The following is a 25,151-nucleotide window of genomic DNA, read 5'->3' on the forward strand; positions in this document are numbered from 1 at the left end:
ATAGATTCATGTACAAAGTGGCCATGGTGGCAGGGATGGGGAGTCTGTGTGTGGCTTCTACAATGTGGATTTCCCCTCACCAGGGTGACCTGACCATCCATCCTGACAGCCTACTGCTCAGCAGCAGTGACCAACCACGTAAGTGCACACCCAGGGGAGACCAGCCCGTTCCTAGTGGGAAGATGATTACATTTGCCCCTCTTCTATCAGAGAGGAGACAGCAATTTGTCCTCCGTGGAGGGGACACATTCTGGAATTGGATTTGCTTTGTCTGTCCTCCAAACTTCTGCCGACAGCATCTTTCACAGTCTCACTACATGCTTTTATGTTGCTATGCTCTCCCACATGACACTTGCTTCGGATCACAAAACTCACTTTCCAGTGAGGAGTAAGGCAGTGCGCTACCTATGGAATTTTGGAATTCTGGAATACTGGATGTAACCTAAACACCCATCACCCTGAAACAGCTGGCCTTCTGGGGAGACAACTCTGTGAGGTTGGAGTGCTGTTCTGCACTGTGGTATGTTTAGTATATGCTGTGAACCAGTGACCAGGGCCTGAATACAAGGATCTGGGAACTAAGGTGCAAGGAAGAACAGCACTCCTCAGTTAATACCTAGTGACCCCAAAACCTTTGCTTCCATTCCCTGCAGTTCTGGGCTTTGCTCATTTCGAGTTAAGCAAAGGAGGAATGCTTCTATGAGGGGAACACAGCAATGATTGCAATGGTTTGGAAGGGGAGGGTTACGATGTTGGCTGACAATACTGAGTTGCTGCTACACAATGGGGGATGGGAGAAGTATGGATGAAACCTTGTAGTAATATTGAACATTTATGGTAAAACTTAATGGAAGACTTCTGCAATGTTAGGTCACCAATGGCTCAGAGAGGAATGAAGGTTGAGACCACCGCACCTAGTAAAGGACTCTAATCCACTGAGGCGCTGGCTTAAGTAAGAGGAACAAGGAATAAGTAATGGAAAAGTCAAAAATAACTGGCCACGGCCTCCTGATTAGCTGTAGAAAGGGCAATGGCTGCTGCCCGTACGTTTTTCTTTGCTGTCTCTTGTATTTACTTGTATATTTACCCAACTTTCTCTTTTTTCCTTGCCTCTTACCGAATTACTATACATAGTTTGTGTTGACGGTGGCTGACTTTACAACTTAGCTCATAGATTAGAGACTAACTATGGAGATAAAGTCATGAAGGAGCTGAGGGAGACACGGACGTCATTCAAGATGCTGGCCTTGGAGCTGGAAGTAGTATATCAGGGGACTGTGATCTCATTTCTGATTGAGGGAATAATTAAATTTCTTTGAATTGTGTTTAAAGTCCACATTTTCTGACATAAGAAGAACAGCTAATTGGATCAGTAAATAATAGAATATTTTATTTCCAAAACAGTCAAGAAGTTGCTAAGCATAAAATGTGTCAAATGCAAGAAAGATGTTAAATGTGCAACTGTCAGTGAGTTTTAAGAAATGGATTTAATTACATCCTCTATTGTCTTTTCTTCAAAGGAGGAAAAAAATTAGTTACACCATTTGGCCAATATTATTTCATTAAAGATTTAACATAGATTTATAGGAAATAAAATACAGGATCTGTTATAAATATCCCAATTTATTCTACAGTATTAATCTCAAGTAATCCTGATCATTACATAACCACAGGTTTACCAATCTGTGATTTTATAGATAACCTTAACTTCTTAACTTAAAAAGAAATTTACAGACATCATTTTTACCGTTACAACATAGGGACAAGTCAGCAAAAAAAAAATCAGAAGCATATTTTATGCTAGAGTTACTTTCTGTCCAGGTCGAAACATTGTTCCACTTTGATTTTTTCTCTTCTTTGGATTTTGAAAGCTTTCATACCTTAAAAAAAGTGAGAAATAATATTTAATACATGTAAATGCTAAAATTACAAAACAATGGATTGTTTGCAAACAGAATTATATTTTAAGAAACAAAAGGGAAATAAACTGGAAAAAAATATTTGTAAAATAAATTAAAGTTCTTACAAATAAATTTTTAAAAGTTGAACACTCCAATAGAAAAAGGAGCAAAAGGGATGAAGAGACAAGTTAGAAAAGATAAAAGGCAAATGACAATGATTAATATAAAAATATAACCTCTATAGTTTTAATCAAAAAAATGTAAATTTTTAAATAAGATATAATTTTTCTCCAGTCAAATTGGCCAAGTTTAGATAAATACTATACTCAATGTTAGTGCAGGTGTGATGAAACTAGTGTTCTCAATATATTGCTGCTGGGATATACATTATACAGTATTTCTGGAAGGCAATTTGGCAACAGATTTCAAAAGCCTTAAAAAATGTGATGCAACTCCGTGATGCAACAATTCTATCTCTATCCCAGTGAAATAATTAAAGATACGTGCAAACATTCAGCTCTGAGAATGATCTTTATCACTTTGCTTATAATAGTGAAAACCTGGAAGCAACTTAAATGTCCAAAAATTGGATATTGTGGCATAGCTATCCCATAAAATGACTTTAAAAACAAAGTAGTGACATATTTAAAATGTGAAAGAATGTTCAAGATGTATGGATGCATGAAAGGGTGACCGCTATAAAGCAATATGTGCAGACTGTCTTATTTTAGTAAGAAAATAGATAAGCATACAAATGAATGCATTGGGAGGCAGTGGGACTAAGGGAAATTTCTGTTTTCTTATTTTTCCTTCTCTTTGTTCTCTGATTTGTTTCTACATTAGGTACATATTACTTATGTATGTTGAAGGGGAGCAGAATATGCCACTTCAACATGTGCCACTTTGGCAGGTGGATTATTTTGAACTGAAGGGAATCAAAACCCAGCAGACTCAGGAAAAGCTCTTTACCCCTCCCTGAACTGCCTAAAAGAATTTAGATAGGGGGCCTGCACCAGAAAGAGAGCTATTACCAGACAGAACTTTTTGTGTGTGTGTGAGGAAGACCAGCCCTGAGCTAACATCTGCTGCCAATCCTCTTCTTTTTGCTGAGGAAGACAGGCCCTGGGCTAACAACTGTGCCCATCTTCCTTCACTTTATATGGGATGCTGCCACAGCATGGCTTGATAAGCGGTGTGTAGGTCTGCACCCAGGATCCAAACCCGTGAACCCCGGGCCGCCGAAGTGGAGCACGCAAACACAACCACTACACCACTGGGCCGGCCCCCAGAGAGAACTTTTTTATCTGAAAGACTTATCCACATGGCAGGGCAAACATCTGCTCTTCTCATCTCCTTGTGAATCGCCTTCCGCCCTTCTGAAGTGCCAGGCCCCTGACCCTTTCCTTCACTCAGGATAGTATATAAGCCTCCACTGCCTGACTGCCTTTGAGTTTCATATTTTTATGAGGTTCATGATATTAAATTTGTTTTTCTCCTGTTAATCTGTCTTACGTCAACTTAATTATTAGACCAGCCAAAGAGCCTAGAAGGGAAGAAGGGGAAATTTTCCCACTCTTACAACATACACACACATGCATAACCCAAAGTACTACAAAATTAAACATAAAAGAGTTGCAACTTCTAAAGACCAAGAATAAACATTTCTTGAATTAAGTTGAATCACTGACCTAGAATGGTGCCCAGTCTATGCCTCTCAAACTCCTAAGTCACTACAGAGACGATTGCAAGAAGCCTATAAATCCAAATGTGTACTAAACATGGTCCACAAGTGAAAAAATTTAAATGTATTTACATGTTCTTGAGATTAATATATATAATTTTGAAAGCAAAATGTGTATTTTTCATAACAATTTTTGCAAACTATATATTGGAGTATTTTTTTTTTCTTTTGAGGAAGATTAGCCCTGAGCTAACATCTGTTGCCAATCTTCCTCTAACATTCGTGCCCATCTTCCTCTACTTGATATGGGACTTCACCACAGCATGGCTTGGTAAGTGGTGCATTGGTCCGCACCTGGGATCCGAACCCCGGGCCGCCAAAGTGGAGTGTGCAAACTTAACTGCTACACCACTGGGCCGGCCCCTGGAATCATTTTGAGCTTTTAATTTTCCTTTTATTTCTTCAAAGCTTTCAAAATTAAATCAGTTTATTATCAAATAATCCAAATATAATCAAATGAATTGCTTAATGAAAATTCATTTTTGACTTCTATACTCCTGAAATTTCAGGGTGTTCAAATGCATAGCTACTAAACAAATTTTTTGAATTGGCTTTTACAATATTCAAAATATTATTTGTGATTTTAAATAATAACTGTAACGTTTAAGTGAATAACTGTCACCTGTAATAATAACTATACTTTTGAATCAGAATCTGTCACTTACAGCTCAGCAAAATTCTTCCAGTCATCTTCACTGATGGACGGCCTTGTGTGACTGAGTGCAGTCATTAAATGCGACTGACTAATAGCCAGACTGGTTTTGGTTGGTCCTGGTTGGTTAAGGGAGTCATCCTCCTTAAAGAAAATGACAAAAAGTTAACTTAGGGACGTGATGAAAAAAGAGGCAGTCCAAGTGTTATTTCTTTTTGTCCGTTTTCCAAGAGACTATACATTCCCTTTCTCTTACGATTACTAAAAATTGTTTGAAAGCAGGAAGCACATAACCATTTGACTTCTCAATGTGTTTCAGTCCCTTGTTTATAAATATAGCTCATTTACAAATCAAAGATACATATCAAAAAAGGAAAAACAATTTTTAAAAAGTTTTTATAATTATAATAGGGGTGAGAAAAGCCATACTCCACTTTGGCTCTGGTATCTGCCTTTGATAACACTGATGTCTGCCCTCAGTTGATCTCTTTGTTCCTGTGTAAGCTCCTGGTAAGCCTCTTGTGAAGCTGTTCCGAACACTGGAGGTCGTGAAAACAACGGATCTTTCCCAGGAACTCCTGGAAAATCCTGAGTCATGGAGCTTGGAGCAGACAGGCACTGTGAGCTCTGCACGGTTAAGTATAATAATCAAAGAAGGAAGAAGGGGAGAGAGGAAAGCGTGGGGGGGTAGGGAAGGGAGGGAGGGAAAAAGAGAGAGGGAGAAAAAAACAAGTATGTATTTATCAAAGATAAAATTAAAAATTTTAAGCAATAAAACCTTAACATGGATAAGCTTACATTTTAATTAACTGAAATTAAGCAAGTTTAAAATATGTTCATATTCTATAAAGGTTCACTTACAGCTATGTTGTTGAACCACCGTAGAGTGGAAACTGTCATAACACAAGGTTTCTTTAATGCTTTGTTATTAAACCTACCACACTAATGCCCTAGGATAGGTTCCAAATGAGCCTTTTTCTTAGTTTTCAGCAAATAGAGTTCTACAGAATACTAAGAATACTAGAATACTAAGGTTCTACATAGGGACATTTCTACATAGAAGTTAAGAAATAGAAAACAGAATTAAAGACTAAACAGCTTACTATTCTTAGGAATAAAAATGGGTTACCTTTATCTTTTTAAAAACCTGAATTAATAAAGCAAATTTATAAAAAATATAACTAAATATATGTAAAAATGTTACGGGTACCATTACAGTAACAGTGAACTCCTGTTAATTTGGGGAGGATATATGTTGAATGCTATTTTAATTTAGAAAAACAATGATACTGCCTATATTTAATCTAAACATTTTCCTTGTTGAAACATTCTTACTACTAACAACAATTTCATTGTGCTTATACTTTCCACCAAAAGTATGACAAATAGATAACACTCTGTTGTCAGGAATTTTTAAATTTTTTTTGCTGAGGAATATTCACCCTGAGCTAACATCTGTTGCCAATCTTCCTCTTTTTGCTGAGGAATTCACCCTGAGCTAACATTTATTGCCAGTATTCCTCTATTTTGTATGTAAGCCACCACCACATCATGGCCACGAGTGATGTAGGTCAACACCTGGGAACCGACCCTGGGCCGCTGAAGCAGACTGCACAAAACTTCACCACTAGGCCACCGGGGCTGGCCCTGTTGTCAGGAATTTTTGACATTATTGTACCAAATTTCTCATTATCCTCAACTGTTCTACGATAACAGAATTTAAGTTTAATATAAAATGGATCTGGTACTAATGATGTTTTAAACCACCAATAAAGGGAGAGAAACCTGAAAGAAACCAAAGGGTGATCCCAACCACCGACAACTTTGGCTCCCCCTTTGCTGCCAGCTCTGTCTTACAGTTCTTAACAAGAATTTAAAACGACTAATCAGTGTAAGTCAGAAAACCAAGACTATTTTACTGAAGAACCAACCAACCAGAAAGAACATGGGGGGCTGCTTAGGAGACAAATCACTGTCCAACTGTACACCAACATACAGCTGTGTATTTCAGAACTGTACAAGGACAAGAGCACAAGGTACCACATCAGAAGAGGTTCCATTTCCAAGTTCTGATTCATACGAGCTTCCAAAGTAGAGCCGGTATATATTGAATTTTGATTCATCTGGAAGCATCTCGGACATCTCGAGAGAAACAAGGGACTGCTCTAGGCCACATTCTCCATCTCCAGCTGAATCATCAGAGCCACTGCTGTGGTTAAGAAAAACCATTGAAGACAGACTTAGGTCACTATCAGAGCTGGAATTTCCATCCTAAAATACACAAAATGACAACCAGTTGTAAAGATCTAAATAATCCATAACTCAGAAATAAACAACACAGACAGCATTCTAATAGACCAGTACAATGAAACCCAAGGCATTTTTCAAAAAAGCTCTTATTAATTCTCTAATGGTTCTGAGGCACATAATAATAAAATTTTAACTATTAAAATAAGGAAAGACAAGACGGAATGTGTAGATAATTTGCCAGCCACTTTCCCAAAAACTCTAACAAAGCTAGGACTCAGACTTCTGGATTTTATTTTTATGTCTCTGTCTTTCAATTCATATTTTTCTACTCTGAAACGACGAGTCAACCACATTATAGAGTGCTTTACCATTATAGAGTGCTTTACAAGTAAACACCTTTTCTAGTAGTGAAAGAGGGAAAATAAAGAACTTCAATGGCTTGCCAAAACAGATAGCAAAAACTTGATAGTACCTGATTTACGACTTAAGGCCCTGCAAGAATCTCCAACAAAATGGAGGGGAGAGGAGTATACAGGAAAATCCTTCCTAGAAAATATATGGTAAAGTCCATAATGTAGTCCTATCTGCTGCAAAAATTAAAATCAAAATACTAACCTTAGAGAAAAGGCTGATTCTAGGGCTAAGTACAGAGAGTACAAGATAAACCTAGAACACCTTGTTGTATCGGGAAATAACTAAGTGATCAAAGAATTATGAGGACATATCAAAAAGACACAAAAGCCATCCCAAAGCAGCTCCTATTGGCCAGATCTGGGACAATTTGAGCTTCAAAATAAATAACTTTGATTATTTTTTAAAAATTAAAGTACAGGACAAACTGAAGGCTCCAATATTTTTCTGTTTATACTATCTAATTCATCTTACCACAATTTAAATAATATCCTTCCACACACCAACATATTTTGCCAACAGTAAGGTAATATTAAAGAAACAGACACCAACTCTGCATAATTACAAATTCTCTGCAAAGCCAATATTCCAACTGTGGAAGATTCGACTAAAGGTAAATTTCTATACAGTTGTACCAGAGTTGTTAAAAAACAGGATTTTTTAAGGTTGAAATTCTGACATTGAACTGCTCTTTTCACTCATAAAACACCATAGTACCGATCTCCTCCTGTAACTTACTTGGAGTCCAGAGGACAGCAGCCTTCCATGTAAGGCCTCTAACTGGGCATTGTAAAGCAAAGCCTTCAGATCAGCGCCCGTGAAGGAGTCGGTCACTGACGCCACATGCTGAAGGTCCACGTCATCTGCCAGAGGTAGAGAGTCACTGAGAACGTTTAAAATTTCAAGACGTGACACCTGAAGGGAGAAAAACTGATTTAACAAATAAAATTAAGTATGATTTTAAACTATGTATCTTATGATTTTTAATAAATTATATATCTAATAAGCTTTACAAGTAAGTTGAGAAATGTACCACCAGTCTGCTATCTATTCTTGGAACTTTTTCCCTAACAGAAAGAATATAGGGAGAAAAATGAATGAAAATCAACATTCTTAACTCTTTAGTGTAAGTCACTTCTTATTCAGACAGTGCTTCTTGTCTAGATTTGAGCAAATGTGCCAAAAAAGTGTTTCAAAAAGAAAATTAAAATAATTTAACTAATAGCTACATGTGACATATATTTAGATATTTTATACCTCTGGCTACTCATTTCTCTACTTGTCCTTTCACTCATTTATTCATTAGTTTCTAAATTTGAGAACAAGAGTTGGAACAACACAGGACTGGGAACAGTTAAACCCTCTCTCTGTGTAACCTGCTTCCATGCTTACTAGTTATATGCTTGATTCTGTGTCAGAGTCTTCTGTCAGGATAAGAGGTGTGTGATTGCTGAACACAGGGAATGTGGACATGAAACACTTGAGGTTCCTTCCTTTTTTTCCAACTGGTCAACACTGAAAGATTATAAAGTTTTCAGACTTGCATGGAAATGGCTGGGCCAAAGAGAGGCTTTACATCTAATTCATAATCTTTTCATGCTGTGAGCAAACAGTGACTAAGGCCTTTGCCTAAAGCTGGTCTTCCAAGGACAATTGCTATTACCTGGCAGAAGTAAAGTTCACAAGGAAAGAGTGTAGCATTTGTTGGGTTTTGGACTCTAAATATGAATTGTCACCTGATCAGGAGGAGGACAGTATACACATTTATCTAGTCGGCCAGGCCTAAGCAGGGCAGGGTCAATCAAGTCAGGGCGACTAGTAGCAGCCAATACATAAACACCTGGAGAAAAAAAATAGAAATTCTTTACTAAATCCTGCTGAAATTTTATTATAATAAGATATCTCTGTATTCACAGTTATTACCCTGTAAGCCTTCTACTCCATCCAACTGGGTCAGCAGCTGGTTAACTACGCGATCTGTAACTCCTGTATTATCATGGCCTCGCCGAGGAGCAAGGGATTCAAATTCATCGAAGAAAAGAATGCAGGGTTTTGCAGCCTGTGCTCTGGGAAAAACAAACGATATTTCATATTTGAGTAGGGCCTCACAGTTTGCAAAGTAATTTATATAGATATAAATATATAAATAAATATAAATCTATATAATATATAAATCTATTTATTTATACAGATATAAATATATATATCTGTATACACACACATATATATGTATTTATGTATTTATTTAAATCTTCATACCAAACCCTTAAAGAAGGCAAGGCATCTGTAATTATCCTTGTTTTCAGTAAACTGAGTCTTAGAGAAGTCACGGTGTTTGCCTAAGACTCATGCCTTCTGGACAAGGACTAAAACAAAAATCAGAGTCTTATTCAAGAAGTGAAATGTTTCTTTGATTCTTACTACACTACAAGTAAACATTTTTTTATACAGTAATGTGCCGAGTAATGACGTTTCAATCACCGACAGCCCACATATACGACAGTGGTCCCATAAGATTAGTAACACATAGCCTAGGTGTATAGTAGGCTATACCATCTAGGTTTGTGTAAGTATACTCTTTGATGTTCACACAATGATGAAATCACCTAATGACGCATTTCAAAGAACGTATCCCTGTCGTGCAGCAATGCATGACCATATGCTTAATGGCCACCTGTACTGCTTTTGCCCAATGTCTATTCATGTCTTTTGTCCATTTAAAATTTGGTAAGCTCATTAGTTTCATATTGTTTTGTATGGGCTTTCTATAAAATATATTTTAGTTACGTATGTTACATTTTTTTTTCTAATTTGAACTTTGACTTTTAATTTTATTAACTTATTAACCAATTTTGTTTTAATTAAAAAGAAGAGAATATAAATTCCATCTGTGGTAACAGAGTGGACTAGATGTCTAAAGAATCACCCCGACTGCAAAACACCTATCACACTGATTGAAAAAAAACAACAGATATCCTATTAAATGCATGACAAGTAAGATAAATCTTCTGGGGCCAACAAGAGATGGAAATTCTCTCTTCCTTGAATGTTTGGCAAAACTCTCCTAGAAAACCAACTGGATCTGATGTTTGATTTGCATAAAGATATTAAGCAGTGACTCAATTTTTCCTACAGTTACAGGACTATTCAGATTTTCTTTCTTCTCTGCTAGATTTTGGCCAATTATATTTTTGTTTATGTCACCCAAGTTTCAAATGTATTAGCATAAAGTTCACAATATTGTTTCATAATATTCCCTTTTTATCTTTTTATATTTCTGGCATATCTTTAGTCATGTCCCCCTTTTTATCCTTAATATTATTTATTCATGCTTTCTTTCTTCTTGATCAATCTTACTGGAAATCTGTCAACTATATTAGGCTTTCAAGAAATATTTGGGTTTGTGAACTACTCTACTGAATTGTTTTCCATTTTATTAATTTTTGCTCTTTATTACTTCTCTTTTTATTTTTTTAAGTTTATATCTATATTTTCCCAATTTCATAAGATGGATACCTAGCGATTAACTTGCAACTTTTGTTTCTAAAAATTTAAGTCTATAAATTTTCCTTGAGACAGGTTTTGCAGCAACTCACAATTTTATTAGACGGCATTTTCATTGTTACTTAGTGCCAAGTATTTTCCATTATGATCTCTTCTTTAACCCATGAATTATATAGAAGAGTTTTGGTTTTTTTAATATCTAAATGTATGGGAGGAGATTATCATTTTGTTGTTTATTTTAACTTACTCGTGTTTTCAGAGAATAGAGTCTGTATGATACTGTTTTTTTGAAACTTACTGCAATTGCTAAGTATGGCCTGACATGTGGCCAATTTTCAAAAATGTTCCAGGTGTGCTTGAAAAGAATGTGTATTCTCTAATTGTTGGGTACATGTTCTAAACATGCTTAGATCAATCTTGCTGAATATGTTATTAAATCTTCTGAATTTTTACGATTTTTTTTTTACCTCAATCTAACTAATTACTGAAAACTACGTTAAAATCTTCTACTCTGAAGGTGGATTTGTCATTTCTCTTTGCAGTTCTGTCAATTTTTGCTTAAATATTTTGAAGCTAGAGTATTAGATACAGAAAATTTTAGAATTGTAGTATCTTCCTGGTAAATTGAACCTTTGGTCAATATTTGGTGGCTGTATCTGTAATAATGCTCTCCTGGTAGTGTCATATTTCTTAAATTGGGTGGTGGATATACAAGAGTTCATTTTATTATTATTCTTTAAAATGTATATGTACATTATATACATATTCTCCTAATTGCATATTTTATAATAAAATTTTAGGAGAACGGAGTAAAGTACCTTTTTCATTTGAAAACTCCCTATAATGTCATCACATTTAAATAAGTATTTTCATTCTTAAATATTAGTTTCTGTATTCATATATATATTTCATGTATTTTTATATAAATGCAGTGATAGTTACACTCTATTAAGTTGGCCATATGGAATCTTAAGTTAGAAAAGAGATAAACTGGAATAATTATGTGCTTCATACAAGGACCTACTTTGAGATTCCTTTGAATAACCATTTATGATTCCACTTTCAGCATTTCAGGAATATTTCTATTGTAAAAATATACCAAATAATTTCCAAAATTTAATATCAAAATGTTTTATATTTAAATGGTATTTGGTGAAACAGAATCTTTGTTCTCTAGTTTATTAATAAACCACATAAATCACAGGTTTCAAACATCAGTTATTCAAAAAAACAAGTGCAGACCAAAAAGCATTGACTGATACATACATATTAATAGAGTTAGTTACTTAAAAAACATTCATAGGGAACCAACCTAATAAAAATATCCCGAACAGCTTGTTCACTTGCTCCAATATATTTGCTGAGTAACTCTGGTCCCTATTAGGTAAAATAAAATTAATATTAGAATTAACATAAAATTATTTAAAAACAAAATATAAGTTTTGTTTATGTCAGTCTAAATGCAGTCATGGAAAATGTTTAATATGATTAAATGGATGTCTCAAATACATTTTAAAAATTACATGGCTGGAATAAATATCATTAACACAATTTCTACACTTGGTGTTTCCTTTACCTAGAACATTTGTCCCCAGCTGGTCTCATGGCTCCTTGCTTCCTTTCATTTAGATCTCTGACAAATGCCACATCCTGAGAAAGGCCTTGCCTGACTGCCCCATCTATGCCCACTCCAGTTACTCGACATCTCCTTATCCCGCCTGTCTTCCTACATAGTACCTACCACCACCTGACACCATATTATATACTGAACCTGACTGTTTACTGTCTCTCTCCACCAGTAGAATGTAAGCTCCAAAAAGGCATTTTGTTCACTACTGAATCCCCAATGCCAAAAACAGTGCTTGCCACATAATAAGTACTGAATAATTATTTGTTTAGTAAAGAATGGTTTAAAAAGGGAAAACGTTCCATCTATCTCAAACTTTTGGAGACTCCAAAAACTATGTAATGAGATGTGAATTACTTTCATTTCCTCAACACAGACAGAGAACTATAGAGGATGGAAGAAGAAATAACTAAGGCAAAATATTAGGAACAAGGCAACATGATGGTGTCAGGGAAAGGCCCCCATCTCTCACGCACGCCTCCTGGGACCCACCGTGACCCACCCCGAGAGAATTAGCTCTCTGCTGGAACCTTCCCATTGAGAACTCATCCCAGTTTGTGACTGGAAGATTTACTAAAGGGATAAGACATTCTCCCTAACGGAACAATCTAAAATACAACAATCTTCACAAGCTTTAATCTTGAAACCAAGCTTGTGGGGGAGATGTTTTCCCTCACATTCACTGAGCGCCTCCTGTGTACCAGGGGCCAGTCACCCTGCAGGGCACCCTGCACAGGTGTCACTTCATTCTTTTTTTTTTTTTTGCTTGAAGTGTAGTTGACATACAGTGTTGTATTAGTTTCAACATATTACTAACATGTATTAGTGTACAACATAGTGATTTGACATTTATATACGTTACGAAATGATCACCCTGATAAGACTAGTAACCATCTGTCACCGTACAGAGTTATTACAATATTTTTGACTATGTTCCCTATGCTGCACATTACATCCCCATTACTTAGAAAATTATATGTTTTTTAAAAAAAAATAGTGAGACTATATTCTAGTGACAAGTAAAAAAGAAGAGTACGGTCATAGTTCTTTCAGAATCCAGAAAAAAAAATAAGAATATTTAAAAGTTACAGTGTTTCTCCATCACTGCCAAGGTACTCATGTAGCCAGCTCACAAAAGAAGTATAAGAAGAGGTGTAGGTAGGCATAACCCAATTGCAAATTACTAAACTTTCAGATTACAAATCCATTTTGAATAAGGCTACCATATATGATTCCTTTAACTTGAAATCTAATCACTCTTTGGTAAACTAATATTGCTGAGGCGCTGAAACTATGCAAATAAGATGCTGGACCCTAGACCATAATGACACACCAGTGGTGGACTGTGAAGTACTACCTGAAATGATCTGTTAGCATGTCCTTTAATTACCACACTCACCTTATATCAGAAAGAACTTAGACCTAGTGTGACACAAGCAAAGGTGAAATACAGCCAACAAATAACAGAACTATAAAAACCCCAGCTGCCTGCCTCAGTGTGGTCTCTAGCCCCTATTCTAGGTTTTCTTCATCCTTCAAGTATAGTTTGTTCTTTTACCTGAATATTTATACATAATTCTATTTACAATGCATGAAGAGTTGCCTTAAAGAAGAACATAATAAGCCCAACAAAAGAGAGGTGGCTCATTATTCAGTCTCCCACAACACAGCTTTAACTAACAGATGGATCACTGCTCCTACTCGTTTTCCAAATATGAAACTAACCCACAATCAAGAAACAAAAATGGTGTTGGCGAGGATACACAGACATAGGAACACTTGTACATTGCTAGTAGGGATGTAAAATGGTGCAATCACTGTGAAAAACAAAAATGGCAGTTCTTGAAAAAGTTACACATAGAATTACTATATGACCCAGCAATTACACTCCCAGGTATATATTTAAAAAAAAAGAAAACATATGTCCATACAGAAATTTGTACACAGATGTTTATAGCAACATTATTCATAATGGCCAAAAGATGGAAACAACCCAAATGCCCACCAATGATGAACGGATAAACAAACTGTGGCATATCTAAACAATGGAATATCATTCAGCCATAAAAAAGACTGAAGTATGACACATGCTACAACTTGAATGAACCTTGAAAACATTATGCTAAGTGAAAGAAACCAGACACAAAAGGTGACATATTTGCGTGATTCCTTTTACATGAAACATCCAGAATAGGCAAATCCATAGAAACAGAAAGCAGATTAGTAGTTGCCAGGGGATGGGGGGATGGAGAATGGGATGAAAAAGTTTGAAACTAGAGAGAGGTGGTGGTTACACACCATTGTGAATGCATTAAATGCCACTGAATTGCACATTTTAAAATAGTTAATTATTATGTTATGTAAATTTTACCTCAATAAAAAGAAAAAGAAGAGAAAAAAAGAAAGATTAATGTAAAACATACCTTGACACTAATAAAATTCATTCCACTCTCTCGTGCAATTACTCCAGCTAGTAAGGTTTTCCCTGTTCCAGGAGGACCATACAACAGTATTCCTGTCCTCTGTCGTATGGGCAAGTTTGCAAATAATTCTGGGTACTGAAAAATATTAAAATATGACAAAAAACTCAACAAATGACTAAGCAGCAGCCAAAGAGCAATGTATAGAAAAAAGTATTCAGATGGTAGTAACTGCCACCTTTATTAACAGTATGATAGAAAATAAAATTCCTACTCAAAGCAATAAATGAACTCGAAGAAACTACCACAGATTTTTCCCAATTGGACCATGGAATACAGTCTACATAAAATGTATATAACTACATCAGAACTTCTTTCCATTTTTTCCTGTTTTTTTTTAAACAGTATAAAACATTTTAAACATTATAAAAATTAAAAAAATTAAAACCAATCTTTTAACAAGTATACTGCCTTACACTTGTATGGTTCACAGAGCAAGTTATGACAGCTATGTATATTCAAATATATCAATCAAAGAAAGAAAAGAAATAATAGAGAAGCATGTATAATGATAACAGACAGTAAAATCTCCCAAGAGTCTCCATGCTGAACAAGCAATTAACTGTTTCTAAAGCACCAGCTTCTCAGGGAGCAAGAAAAGTTTTTGAACAGGTGAGAAAACATCAGGCTAGTATCAGCAATATCCTGGTCTCCTCTAGCAGGTATGCCTATTTAGTTTCACCTGTTGAGAAAATTCTAACCCCATCCCTACCTCCATTCTAATCTGTAAAAGGCCCCAAGTCAGCAGTCATGCAGAAGGCCTCCACAGACCTGGATGCTAATGCTTGGTGCCCACTCCCAGCACTGGGGTCATGATCCTGCTGCCACGTCCTTCCATGCCCATGTTCTCTCAAACAGGCTTCAACCCACAGTCCTGGGCTGCACTCAATATGTCCCAGGCTCCACGGGCCACAGTTCCCAGGACTTACCATCTAGTTACCTGTAACTGAGGTCCTTACTCATTTCTTTACCTCTTTGCATGGATCCCTGATCTCATGCAATGATCCTTATCTCTCAGGTTTCTGATTCAAACACACTACCTCCTAGACTCTACCTTCTGATCTTCCGAAGAACAATCTACATCTGCCCCCTTTATCCTGCCGTCTGCCTGATCTATGCTGTCTGCTAACTCTGCTTTTCTAGGACTGACACCCAGAGTCTGGAAATCTGGCTTAATCTGGCGCTGTGGACCTAGTTGACTGTTCCAACTCTCAGCTTATTCCTATTTGTTTCTGTTCAAATTCCAGCAGACAGTTAATTCTTTATAAGTTTCTTATGAGCAAGGAGTATATTAAATACTTTAAAAATCTGTTACAGTACCAAAAATAGTGCTGGACATTTATTTGGTAACTCAGAAAATACCTGTTGAATCAAACTGAGATTGGGCAAGCCAACACATAAAGCTAAAGCCAATGATTCAGTGGTTCTTCTGGGAGTAAGTACTTGATTTTTTTTTCTTAAGTACCTTAGCTGGTAACTGGATAGTATCCATGAGTATCTGCCGAACTTCATGTAATCCACCAATCTTATCCCAGCCCAGATCCCTAGGTTTATGCAGGTTGACATTTCGCAGAGATGCAGGAATAAATCCGTGGAGAGCCTTTTGGAAGTCCAATGTTGTTAAAACTAATTCTGTTTAAAAATGAACAAAACTTCTTTTGGTAGTCATATTTGCATATGAATTTTCAAAATATGCCATCAACTTAGCTCTAAATACGATTTTTCTACTCAAATAACTGCTTATTTGAATACTATAATGGAATATATTTAATTCTTACCTTACTGAAATTACATTCCTCCACAACGGAAGGAAGATTTCAAATTTTAGTTTTAATAGTAACACATACCTTCCCTAGTGGATATACTCTGATGAGAGAGACGGGAATGCATGGCTCGGTCCACAAGCACTGTAAAATCTCTAGCCACAAACCCTTCAGTTTCTTTAGCTATCCGTTGCAGGTTAAGATCAGTGAACTTGTTTATGTCACAGTCCAGTTTATTTTTTATTACATTATGCAGAATTTCACATCTTTGCTCCTAAAGAAAAAGCACAAAATTCAAATTTATAATTTTACTCACCTATAAATTTTAGTACATATATTTTGAGGAAAATCAGGTTGATGCAATCTATAGTGACAGAAGCAGATTGATGCTATGTGGGGTGGGGGAAGGATGGACGCCAAGGGGTACCAGGAAACTTCTGGGAGTGATGAGAACATTTGCTACCTTAATTGTGGTAATGGTTTCATGGTATATACATATGTTAAAACTCATCAAATTATACACTTTACATACCGAGTTTGTTGTCTTCAATTATACCTCAATAAAGTTGTAAAAAAAAAAAACACATTGATAAATGATTGCTATTTCTTTCTCAGCTAAGAAGCCTTCTTAGTAATATCTGGTTCCTTTAAGAGTGTTTTTTTTTGTTCCCATAAAACTTATTTCTAAAAACATATTCAATGACCAATACCACTACCATTCTGTTATGCTTAGTAATAGGTATAATAGGTTTGTTCTTCGATAACAGTTAATTAGCAGAGGGTCTGAATACTTAGGGTAGATGCTAGGTAAGAATCTTCAATAAGAAGTTAAAATGTGCTTGCCAGTCCCGGAATATACTTCTTCGAGCTCACTGCCACTAAAACCATCATGAACATGAGTCCCCAAAGGGGACGATGGGCCATATGTGCTTGTGATATTGTGGTTTATAAGAATTATGTATTTGGTCTTTGTCCCTGTTTCTGGCATAGAGCTCCTAAAACCTTAGAATTTCCTAAGTGATACGAGTGATAAAGCTGTCTTGATATTCATAACAAACCCCTTTCAACCACAACTGAGCTTATGTTAATGAGGTGACTTTTGGAAAGCACCTAAGGATGGGGGCTGACTGCCAGGGGAACCAGAAACTTTTAGTCCCACCCCCTGATTTCCGGGGAGAAAAGAAGGGCTGGAGGTTACGTCAACTGCCAATGGCCAATGATTTAATCAATCATGCCTTGTAATGAAGCCTCCATAAAAACCCAAGAGGAGCGGGTTCAGAGAGCTTCCAAGTTGATGAACTAAAACCCTTCCACGTGCCACCGTGCGGGGCCCCAAACTCCACCAGGACAGAAGCTCCTGTGTTCGGGACCTCACCCTGTGTATCTCCCTTCATCTGGCTGTTGATTTGTATCCTTTAAGATCCTCTGTAATGAACCAGTAATCTAGTGAGTAAACTAGTTTCCTGAGTTCTGTGAGCCGCTCTAGCAAATTAATTGAACCCAAGGAGGGGGTGGTGGGAACCTCTGATTTACAGCCAGTCAGTCAGAAGCACAGGTAGCAACCTGGACTTGTGATTGCCATCTGAAGTGGAGGACAGTCTTGCGGGACTGAGCTCTTAACCTGTGGCATCTGATGCTGTCTCCAGATAGAGAGTGTCAGAATTGAGTTGAATTGTAAGACACCCAGCTGGTGTCTGAAAATCGCTTGGTGGTATGGGGGAAAAGTCCCACACGTTGAAAATGGGTGCCAGAATCTTAGTAGGTGCAGAATATTAGTGTAGGTAAAAAAAAATGTTTAGTTAATCAAATTTTTAAAAGACAGCTATTTGCATTTCTCACTGCTCTTTCTCATTAAGAAGAAATGCTTAAAAAAGGTAACTATGTGAGGTGATGGATGTCTTAATTAACTTGATTGTGGTAAATATTCCACAGTGTATACATATATCAAATCATCATGTTGTACACTTTAAATTTATACAATTTTATTTGTCAGTTATACCTCAATAAAACTGAAAAAAATTCTAATTTCCATGATGTATTTATAGATTTCACCAATGGGAAACGAAGCAGTTCAGAATTTTTAGGGTTTTTGTTTCTTTTTACATGTAACAGAAAAAGAAGACTTTAATGAAAAAAAAAAGAAGAAATGCTTTTTTCAAAAAAGCCATTTCCTTGGAAAGTACATAGTAACATTTCAGGTGGTTATAAATGAAAATTGTGCATCTAAGCAAAACATGCACCAAATGTCAACTTTTAAATATTCTTAAGAACATTAACATAAGCATAAGTGTAAAGCCATAAATCATTAATACAACTGAAAAATAATTTATATAAAGAGAGACATATTTCAACAATCAAGATTTCAACAATTCAACAATTCAACCACAAGTAGTATGTTACCTGATCAGGAGGCTGAATATGTTGAACGCACTGAAATATGTGAATGCCTTGAGCAGAAGCAAGTAAAGGATGCACAGAATGTTGAGACTGGCTTGTGGCAATCAGTGCAACCAAACTTCCCATGGAAATAAACTCTTTCATCATATCATTCAAAGCTAGAATCGAGGAATTTAGTGTAAAAGCTTAGTAAACATAAACATGACATTTTAAAATTATACATTCATTAAAAATAATGACCTAAAGTCAAGCTTTAAGGTGGAGTATGAATGGTATGGTTCATTCATACTTTTTAAAAATTAAACCTTCCATTCATTCACTGGTTTCTCTATTGAAGACCTAATATTGGCCAGGCTCTAGTCAATCAAATGGAGGCAGAGGAGGCACTATAAACTCAGTCTGTATAATCAGAACAAAGCCTAGTGAGGTTCCTTACTTCTGGATCCTTAAAGTAAATGAAAAGGAGTCTTTGAAGTAAATATTATAGAAGGATGATAAATTTCAATATTGTGTTCTGTTAATCAAGCAAAATATAGCTCACATTCCTATGACTTCCTGAATAATCTCTTTCCACCCCAGGTCTTGCAAGGTTTGGTTGGTATGAAGTTGGAACTGAAACAGGCAGTAATCATATATATCTGAGTCCTGACCTAGAAATTTGTAGCATTCCCTTAAACACTAGACTATCAAGTCTCACAGATGCTACAGGATTCAAAATGTGAGACTAACACTAGTTTATAACAACCCAAGCCACTGTGGTTGCATTTTGTATATATTTCAGCTCTCAAGAATCTTGAGGTAGCTGAATGCTACCAGATCCTCTAGCCCCCAGCCTCCCCCTCCCCACCTCATCCTCTCCTTGAACTCTAAGCTCCAGTCAGTGGAACAGTCCCTACATGATTTCTTGTACATCTGTGCCTTTGCCTGTGGACCACACTTCCTTTGCTTCTTCACCAGCATGAAGCTGCTTCATGCTAATTCCTACTCTCCACCAAACTCATCTCAGTTATCGACTCCTTCAAAAAGCCTTCCCTAACAACTTCTTACCCCCACACCAGCCCCAGTTTAGTGTATGCGCTCCTATTGTACCCTGCATACACTTCTGGCAGAGCATATCCTACTACCTCCTAGTTGTGTCACCGTGGTGAAATTACTTCGTCTCTTTGAGTTTTCATTTACTCGTCTGTAAAATCAAGCGATTATTTGCATGTGGAGCACAAAGAAACCCCTAGCCCAGAGAGGGCACTCAACACAGGGCAGCTATCATTATTACTATCGGTATTCTGCACTAAAATTGTCTGTGTACTTTTCCTTCCTCTCCTAGACTTTGAGAATACAGACTGTACACAAGCATTCGACAAATATTTGTCAAATGAACAAAAGCAAGAGTAAATCTGTACAATTAAACAATTTCTCATAAGTAAAGGAGAATGAAAAGGCCCCAAAAGACTAACCATGAAGTTGCAGAATTTTCACATTGCTCTTACTCTACCAATGTTGCTAATACAGGACAACTGTAGAATGCTACCAGAGGCCTCCACAGCAACATAATGTAGCATATATTCCATTCTCTGAAGAGAGCAGATTTACCATGAAGACTACGAATGCTGTCTGACAAAAGAACAAGGCCTGAAGTCAGCAAGTGATGCGTTACCATGTGCGAGGCGCTGGCTCTGCACAGCGTTGGGACCATGCTCGTGTTCCGGGGGAGCAGGCAGGCCCACAATGAGATCGAGGTCGTCCAGCAGAACAACAGAAGGCTGCCTCCATGCCGCCTCTGAGAAAGCTGTCTCTAGGTTTTTTTGTATGTTTTCAAGCCTTTTTCCTTTATACAGAAGATAAGAAATGGTTTTAATGTTATTTCAGAGCTGGGAAAGTTTAGGCTACCCTTTGGAAAGCATTAGAAAACCTCAATATTGATTTAACTACGAAAATTCAATCCATATTTTGTTAATACACCAATCACAAAAATTTGTTAAAGATTAACATGGTTTAATTAACACAGCGTCAAAGGACTCAGTAAAGTACTGAATTTTATAAAACTGGAAAAAGGAATATGCTACTACAATTTATGTATGTAGGTATTTATTTATACCTAGCATCATTCCATAGAGAATTTCAGATGGCTTACAACATAATAATAAAATAAAAGCAGGATGTGCGAAAATATAAATTAGAGTGCGGGGATCAGCCCAGTGGCATATGCAATTAAATTCACATGCTCCACTTTGGTGGCCAGGGTTCACCGATCTGGATCCTTGGTGCAGACCTACTCACCGCTCATCAAGCCATGCTGAGGTGGCGTCCCACATAGAGTAACTAGAAGGATGTACCAACTATGACATACAACTATCTACTGGGGCTTTGGGGAGAAAAAAGGAAAAAAGGAGGAAGACTGGCAACAGATGTTAGCTCAGGGCCAATCTTCCTCAAAAAAAAAAAATGCATTTAAAAAAAAATGAGAGTAGGGAATCAAAATTCAGATAAAATCAAACACAAATGTAGCTGCCTAGAGATCCTAGAGTTGCTATATTTGAATCATAAATTTGGCTTTGAACTTTCTGGTGAATTACAAAGCTTTAATTTTCAAATAATAGAAAACATACCAATCCACAAGCCAATGTAAAGAGTTCCTGTTACTTAGCTCTATAACAAAATATTCACCATGTGGCTTCAAGCAGAACTCTGAGAGATGGACAATGTCTCTAAAACCATCTTTACAGCCTATGAAGTAATGGGATTTCAAAGGCTATTTCTCAGTTGCTTATTGTATACTAGATAAAAAAAAACTGAGTACAAGGACTAGTTGGGACTATATGGTAGTGGAAGCTAAGGGAAAAGAAAATTAACTACTCAAAGTAAAATCTTTCCAATCTTTTTTTTTAATTGAATAGGTAATAACGCAAATGTTATTAAGACTTTTAAAAGTACCAAGTGTATATGGTAAACTGTAATTCTCCTCTTTGCTGTCCACAGCCACCCCCTTTCCCTCCCCTGAGCCAACCACTCTACCAAGTTCCCACAGCGATTCAGAGATAATTTATACCCATTAGAGTATATTTTAAATACTAAATTTCTCAGAGTGGTGTAAGTTGGCTTTTCCAGGAATATACTCTACAAAGAGCTTTGGCTAGGGAAAAAAAGGCCTCCATCAGATACAGAGAGTTTTAAAAATTTTATTAAAAACATTAGAAAGCCAAAGATTTAAAATTTCTAAGGAATTTCAATGACTAAACGACAGACAGAAAAGTTAAATAAAGATTAGATTAGTATTAGATTGTATTTATTAGAGTAACAGCATTAAATAATAACATTTCTGTCTTTCTACCAAAAAAGAGATTTATGTAGAGTGTTAACCACATTCATACCTCGTAAAGCTTTACAGTCGACTCTCTCCACGTGGGCATCCAATATGTCAAATGCTTCTTTACAGATTGCCTTGGCTAAAGTTGATTTTCCACTCCCCTAGAAAATAACTGCTTCATAAGAACTCTCAACATATTCATTCAAGAAATAACTCCTGTCACTGTGGCAACCAACAAGATTCAGCCTCATCAATCAAGTATATACTACACAATGTTATATATCAATTATATCTCAGTAAAGCTGGGGAAAAAAAACAAAAATCACATCCCTGGGAGTCTGGGACCAGATTATGGTGGGTGACATTCAGCATAAAGTAAATTAACAGGAAGGAGTGAAAACCTGGATTGAGGAAGTTGTAAGACAGCACTGCAGGATAAGTGGGAAAGAATTATTTGCTAAATACTCAAGTCGAGCAAAGAAAAATACATAATGTTCTATGAAGAAACCAGAAGGCTCCAGCCTCCTAGCCTTAATGGCAGGATTCAAGTATTATATAAACACAGGCAAGGTTAACAGATGACAATACAATCTCAGGAATATAAACACCATAAAAAGAAGCATTTCTCCACTCCAGCTCCAACCTCAATTTGTACTAACACTAAAAATAACCAATTGCTTTGAGAAAGTTAAAAAAAAAGACAGTATATACCAGTTTAGTTGCTGTGTGAGATATGCAGGTGTTACCAAAATACAGTTTTTCTTTTAAGCTGCTAAGAGCTGGCTGTATCCTATGTTCATTATAGTACATAGATAGAAAATAAACATCTAATTTGTTTCATTTACAATTTGTTAGTTAAAACAATCACTACTACTTAAATCTTTTACCTTTAAAAACAGGTAATGTTTCATTATTTGTTACTAGAAGGGAATAATGTGAATATTAAATAATTTTTCTAGATAAATGAAATTTATTCCCATTTAATTTCAACTATTTTTAATGGAAAAAATTTATTACCCACTTCTCTATACCTTAAATTAATGTAATTTTAATTCACAGTTTCTTGGTGATTTACAGTATTACTGTGATCACCTATTACTGTACAGTGTGGGCCTCAGAGACTATTAAGGTGAGTAGAACTGTCTACTTTTATATTACGTGACTCCAGACCACGAAGGGTTTTTGATCCAATGTGCACTTTCTGTTTTCAAGTACAAGCTTTATTTTTTCCTGATTATAACATAATATGTAAAAAATACAAAATAATTATAAACACTTAGCAGAGAAAGGTAAAAAAATCTTCTGTAATCACCCCACCTCACAGAAGTAACCACTGTCAAACATTTTGATGTATCATCCTTCCAGACACTCCACATACATTTTCTGTGAATTTATGAAGATGGGATTACAGTATTCATACAGGTTTACAATAAATCACTGTTCTTCTAATCAACATAGAGCTGCATCAGCTCCCTAGTACACCACCACTGTGGGGAGGTATTGGACCATAATATGCTTAGTAAGGCCCTTCCTAGTGTATATTTATGCTGCTTCCAATTTTTAACAACTATAAGTAAAGCTAAAATAAATATCCATATACATATAAGTTGACTTATTTGTCATCTTATACCTTTAGGATAAATTTCTAGAAGTGGAATTACTACATCAAAAGGTATGCATATTTAAAATGAAAAAAAAAAGTATGTATATTTAAAATTTTGCTAAACATTGCCATAGTGCCCCATAGAAAGGCTGGACGTTGGTAGGTTTTTATAGTTCTTTTAATATAAGTTTCCTCCCTCAATCTACTATTATTTCTTACCATTGTTCTTTAGTCTAGCTTAACAGCCCCGTACCAGTTCTAACATTTGTTTTTCATTATTGTGGACTGGAAAAACAGCCAAGCTTGTTGTGCAAAGTTTGAAATTTAGCAGGTATTCAACAAATACTACCATCATTATAGTTTACAGAATTGCATTTATGTTTAAAATCAATGGGCTCCAAAGAACAAAGAAATTAGGGGTGCTGGGGTATAGGCCCCGCTTGTCAGAATCATCTTGCATAGACAGAGGGCCTTTTCTCCTCACTCAAAGTAATTCACATTTGTATAGTACGTTTTAGTTTACAAAGCCCTTTCATATATATTATTTTCCTCAAGTGAGGTTAATCCTAAGAAGGCAGAAACTAACACTTAAACTGCCTGAGGTCACAGCCACTAAGGACAAGACAGAGGTGGGACTCAAATCCAGGTCTCCTGCTTTCTCTTCCTATTAACCATGACACCCCCAGGTAAGACTGTGGACATCTGGTTTCTGAGTCAGTAGGTCAGTGCTTTTTCAAAATAAATATTCTACCATGATGATGCATTTTGAAATTTCACATAGGTAATCTGGAAACCATATATAGTAGTTACTATATTTTACCAGCCTTGCATACCTGGGATAAATCCCACTTGATCACGGTGTATAATTCTTTTTATACATTGGTTGATTTGATTTACTAATATTTTGTTGAGGATTTTTGCATCTATGTTTGTGGGAGATATTGGGCTGTAGTTTTCTTTTCTTGTAATGTCTTTGTCTGGTTTTGGTATTAGGGTAATGCTGGCCTCATAGAATGAGTCAGGAAGTATTCCCTCTGCTTCTATTTCCCTCTGAAAGAGATTATACAGAACTGGTATAAATTTCTTCCTTAAGTGTTTGGTAGAACTCACCAGTGAACCCATCTGGGCCTAGTGCTTTCTGTTTTGCAAGGTTATTAATTATTGATTCAATTTCTTTAATAAATATACGCCTTTTTATATTGTCTATTGCTTCTTGTGTAAGTTTTGGCCGCTTGTGTCTTTCAAAGAATTGGTCCATTCATAAAGGTTATCAAATTTTGGACATATAGTTGTTTATTACTATTACCATTACCATTTTATTATCCTTTTAACGTCCATGCGATCTGTAGTGATGTCCCCCTCTTTCATCTCTGATACTAACAATTTGTGTCCTCTCTCTTTTTTTCTTAGTCTGCCTAGAGGCTTATCAATTTTATTGATCTTTGCAAAGAACCAGCTTTTGGTTTCATTGATTTTCTCTACTGATTTCCTGTTTTTAGGAAATTCTTATTAATTCTT

At 36.1% G+C, this 25,151-nt stretch overlaps 1 protein-coding gene across 4 annotated transcripts in view; it reads right to left on the minus strand.

The window, feature by feature from the left end:
* Positions 1 to 1,369: 1,369 nt before the first annotated feature.
* Positions 1,370 to 25,151, minus strand: part of PEX1 (peroxisomal biogenesis factor 1) — a 42,921-nt gene continuing 19,139 nt past the window's right edge. For 2 of the 4 annotated variants that reach the window (XM_058525472.1, XM_058525468.1), the window contains 14 exons: positions 22,095 to 22,191; positions 20,381 to 20,551; positions 18,730 to 18,884; positions 16,414 to 16,603; positions 16,032 to 16,198; positions 14,510 to 14,644; positions 11,772 to 11,836; positions 8,879 to 9,021; positions 8,692 to 8,795; positions 7,694 to 7,870; positions 6,335 to 6,565; positions 4,724 to 4,921; positions 4,308 to 4,438; positions 1,370 to 1,880 (listed from right to left, as the gene is read on the minus strand). In XM_058525472.1, coding sequence (XP_058381455.1) covers positions 1,796 to 1,880; positions 4,308 to 4,438; positions 4,724 to 4,921; positions 6,335 to 6,565; positions 7,694 to 7,870; positions 8,692 to 8,795; positions 8,879 to 9,021; positions 11,772 to 11,836; positions 14,510 to 14,644; positions 16,032 to 16,198; positions 16,414 to 16,603; positions 18,730 to 18,884; positions 20,381 to 20,551; positions 22,095 to 22,191 — 2,049 coding nt within the window. In that variant the 3' untranslated portion in view covers positions 1,370 to 1,795. Of the gene's footprint in view, positions 1,881 to 4,307; positions 4,439 to 4,723; positions 4,922 to 6,334; positions 6,566 to 7,693; positions 7,871 to 8,691; positions 8,796 to 8,878; positions 9,022 to 11,771; positions 11,837 to 14,509; positions 14,645 to 16,031; positions 16,199 to 16,413; positions 16,604 to 18,729; positions 18,885 to 20,380; positions 20,552 to 22,094; positions 22,192 to 25,151 lie in introns of those variants that run through there. The other 2 variants (XM_058525470.1, XM_058525481.1) reach the window with 2 other exon arrangements.

Source organism: Diceros bicornis, chromosome 3 (assembly GCF_020826845.1).
Source record: "Diceros bicornis minor isolate mBicDic1 chromosome 3, mDicBic1.mat.cur, whole genome shotgun sequence".
NCBI classification, from domain to species: domain Eukaryota; kingdom Metazoa; phylum Chordata; class Mammalia; order Perissodactyla; family Rhinocerotidae; genus Diceros; species Diceros bicornis.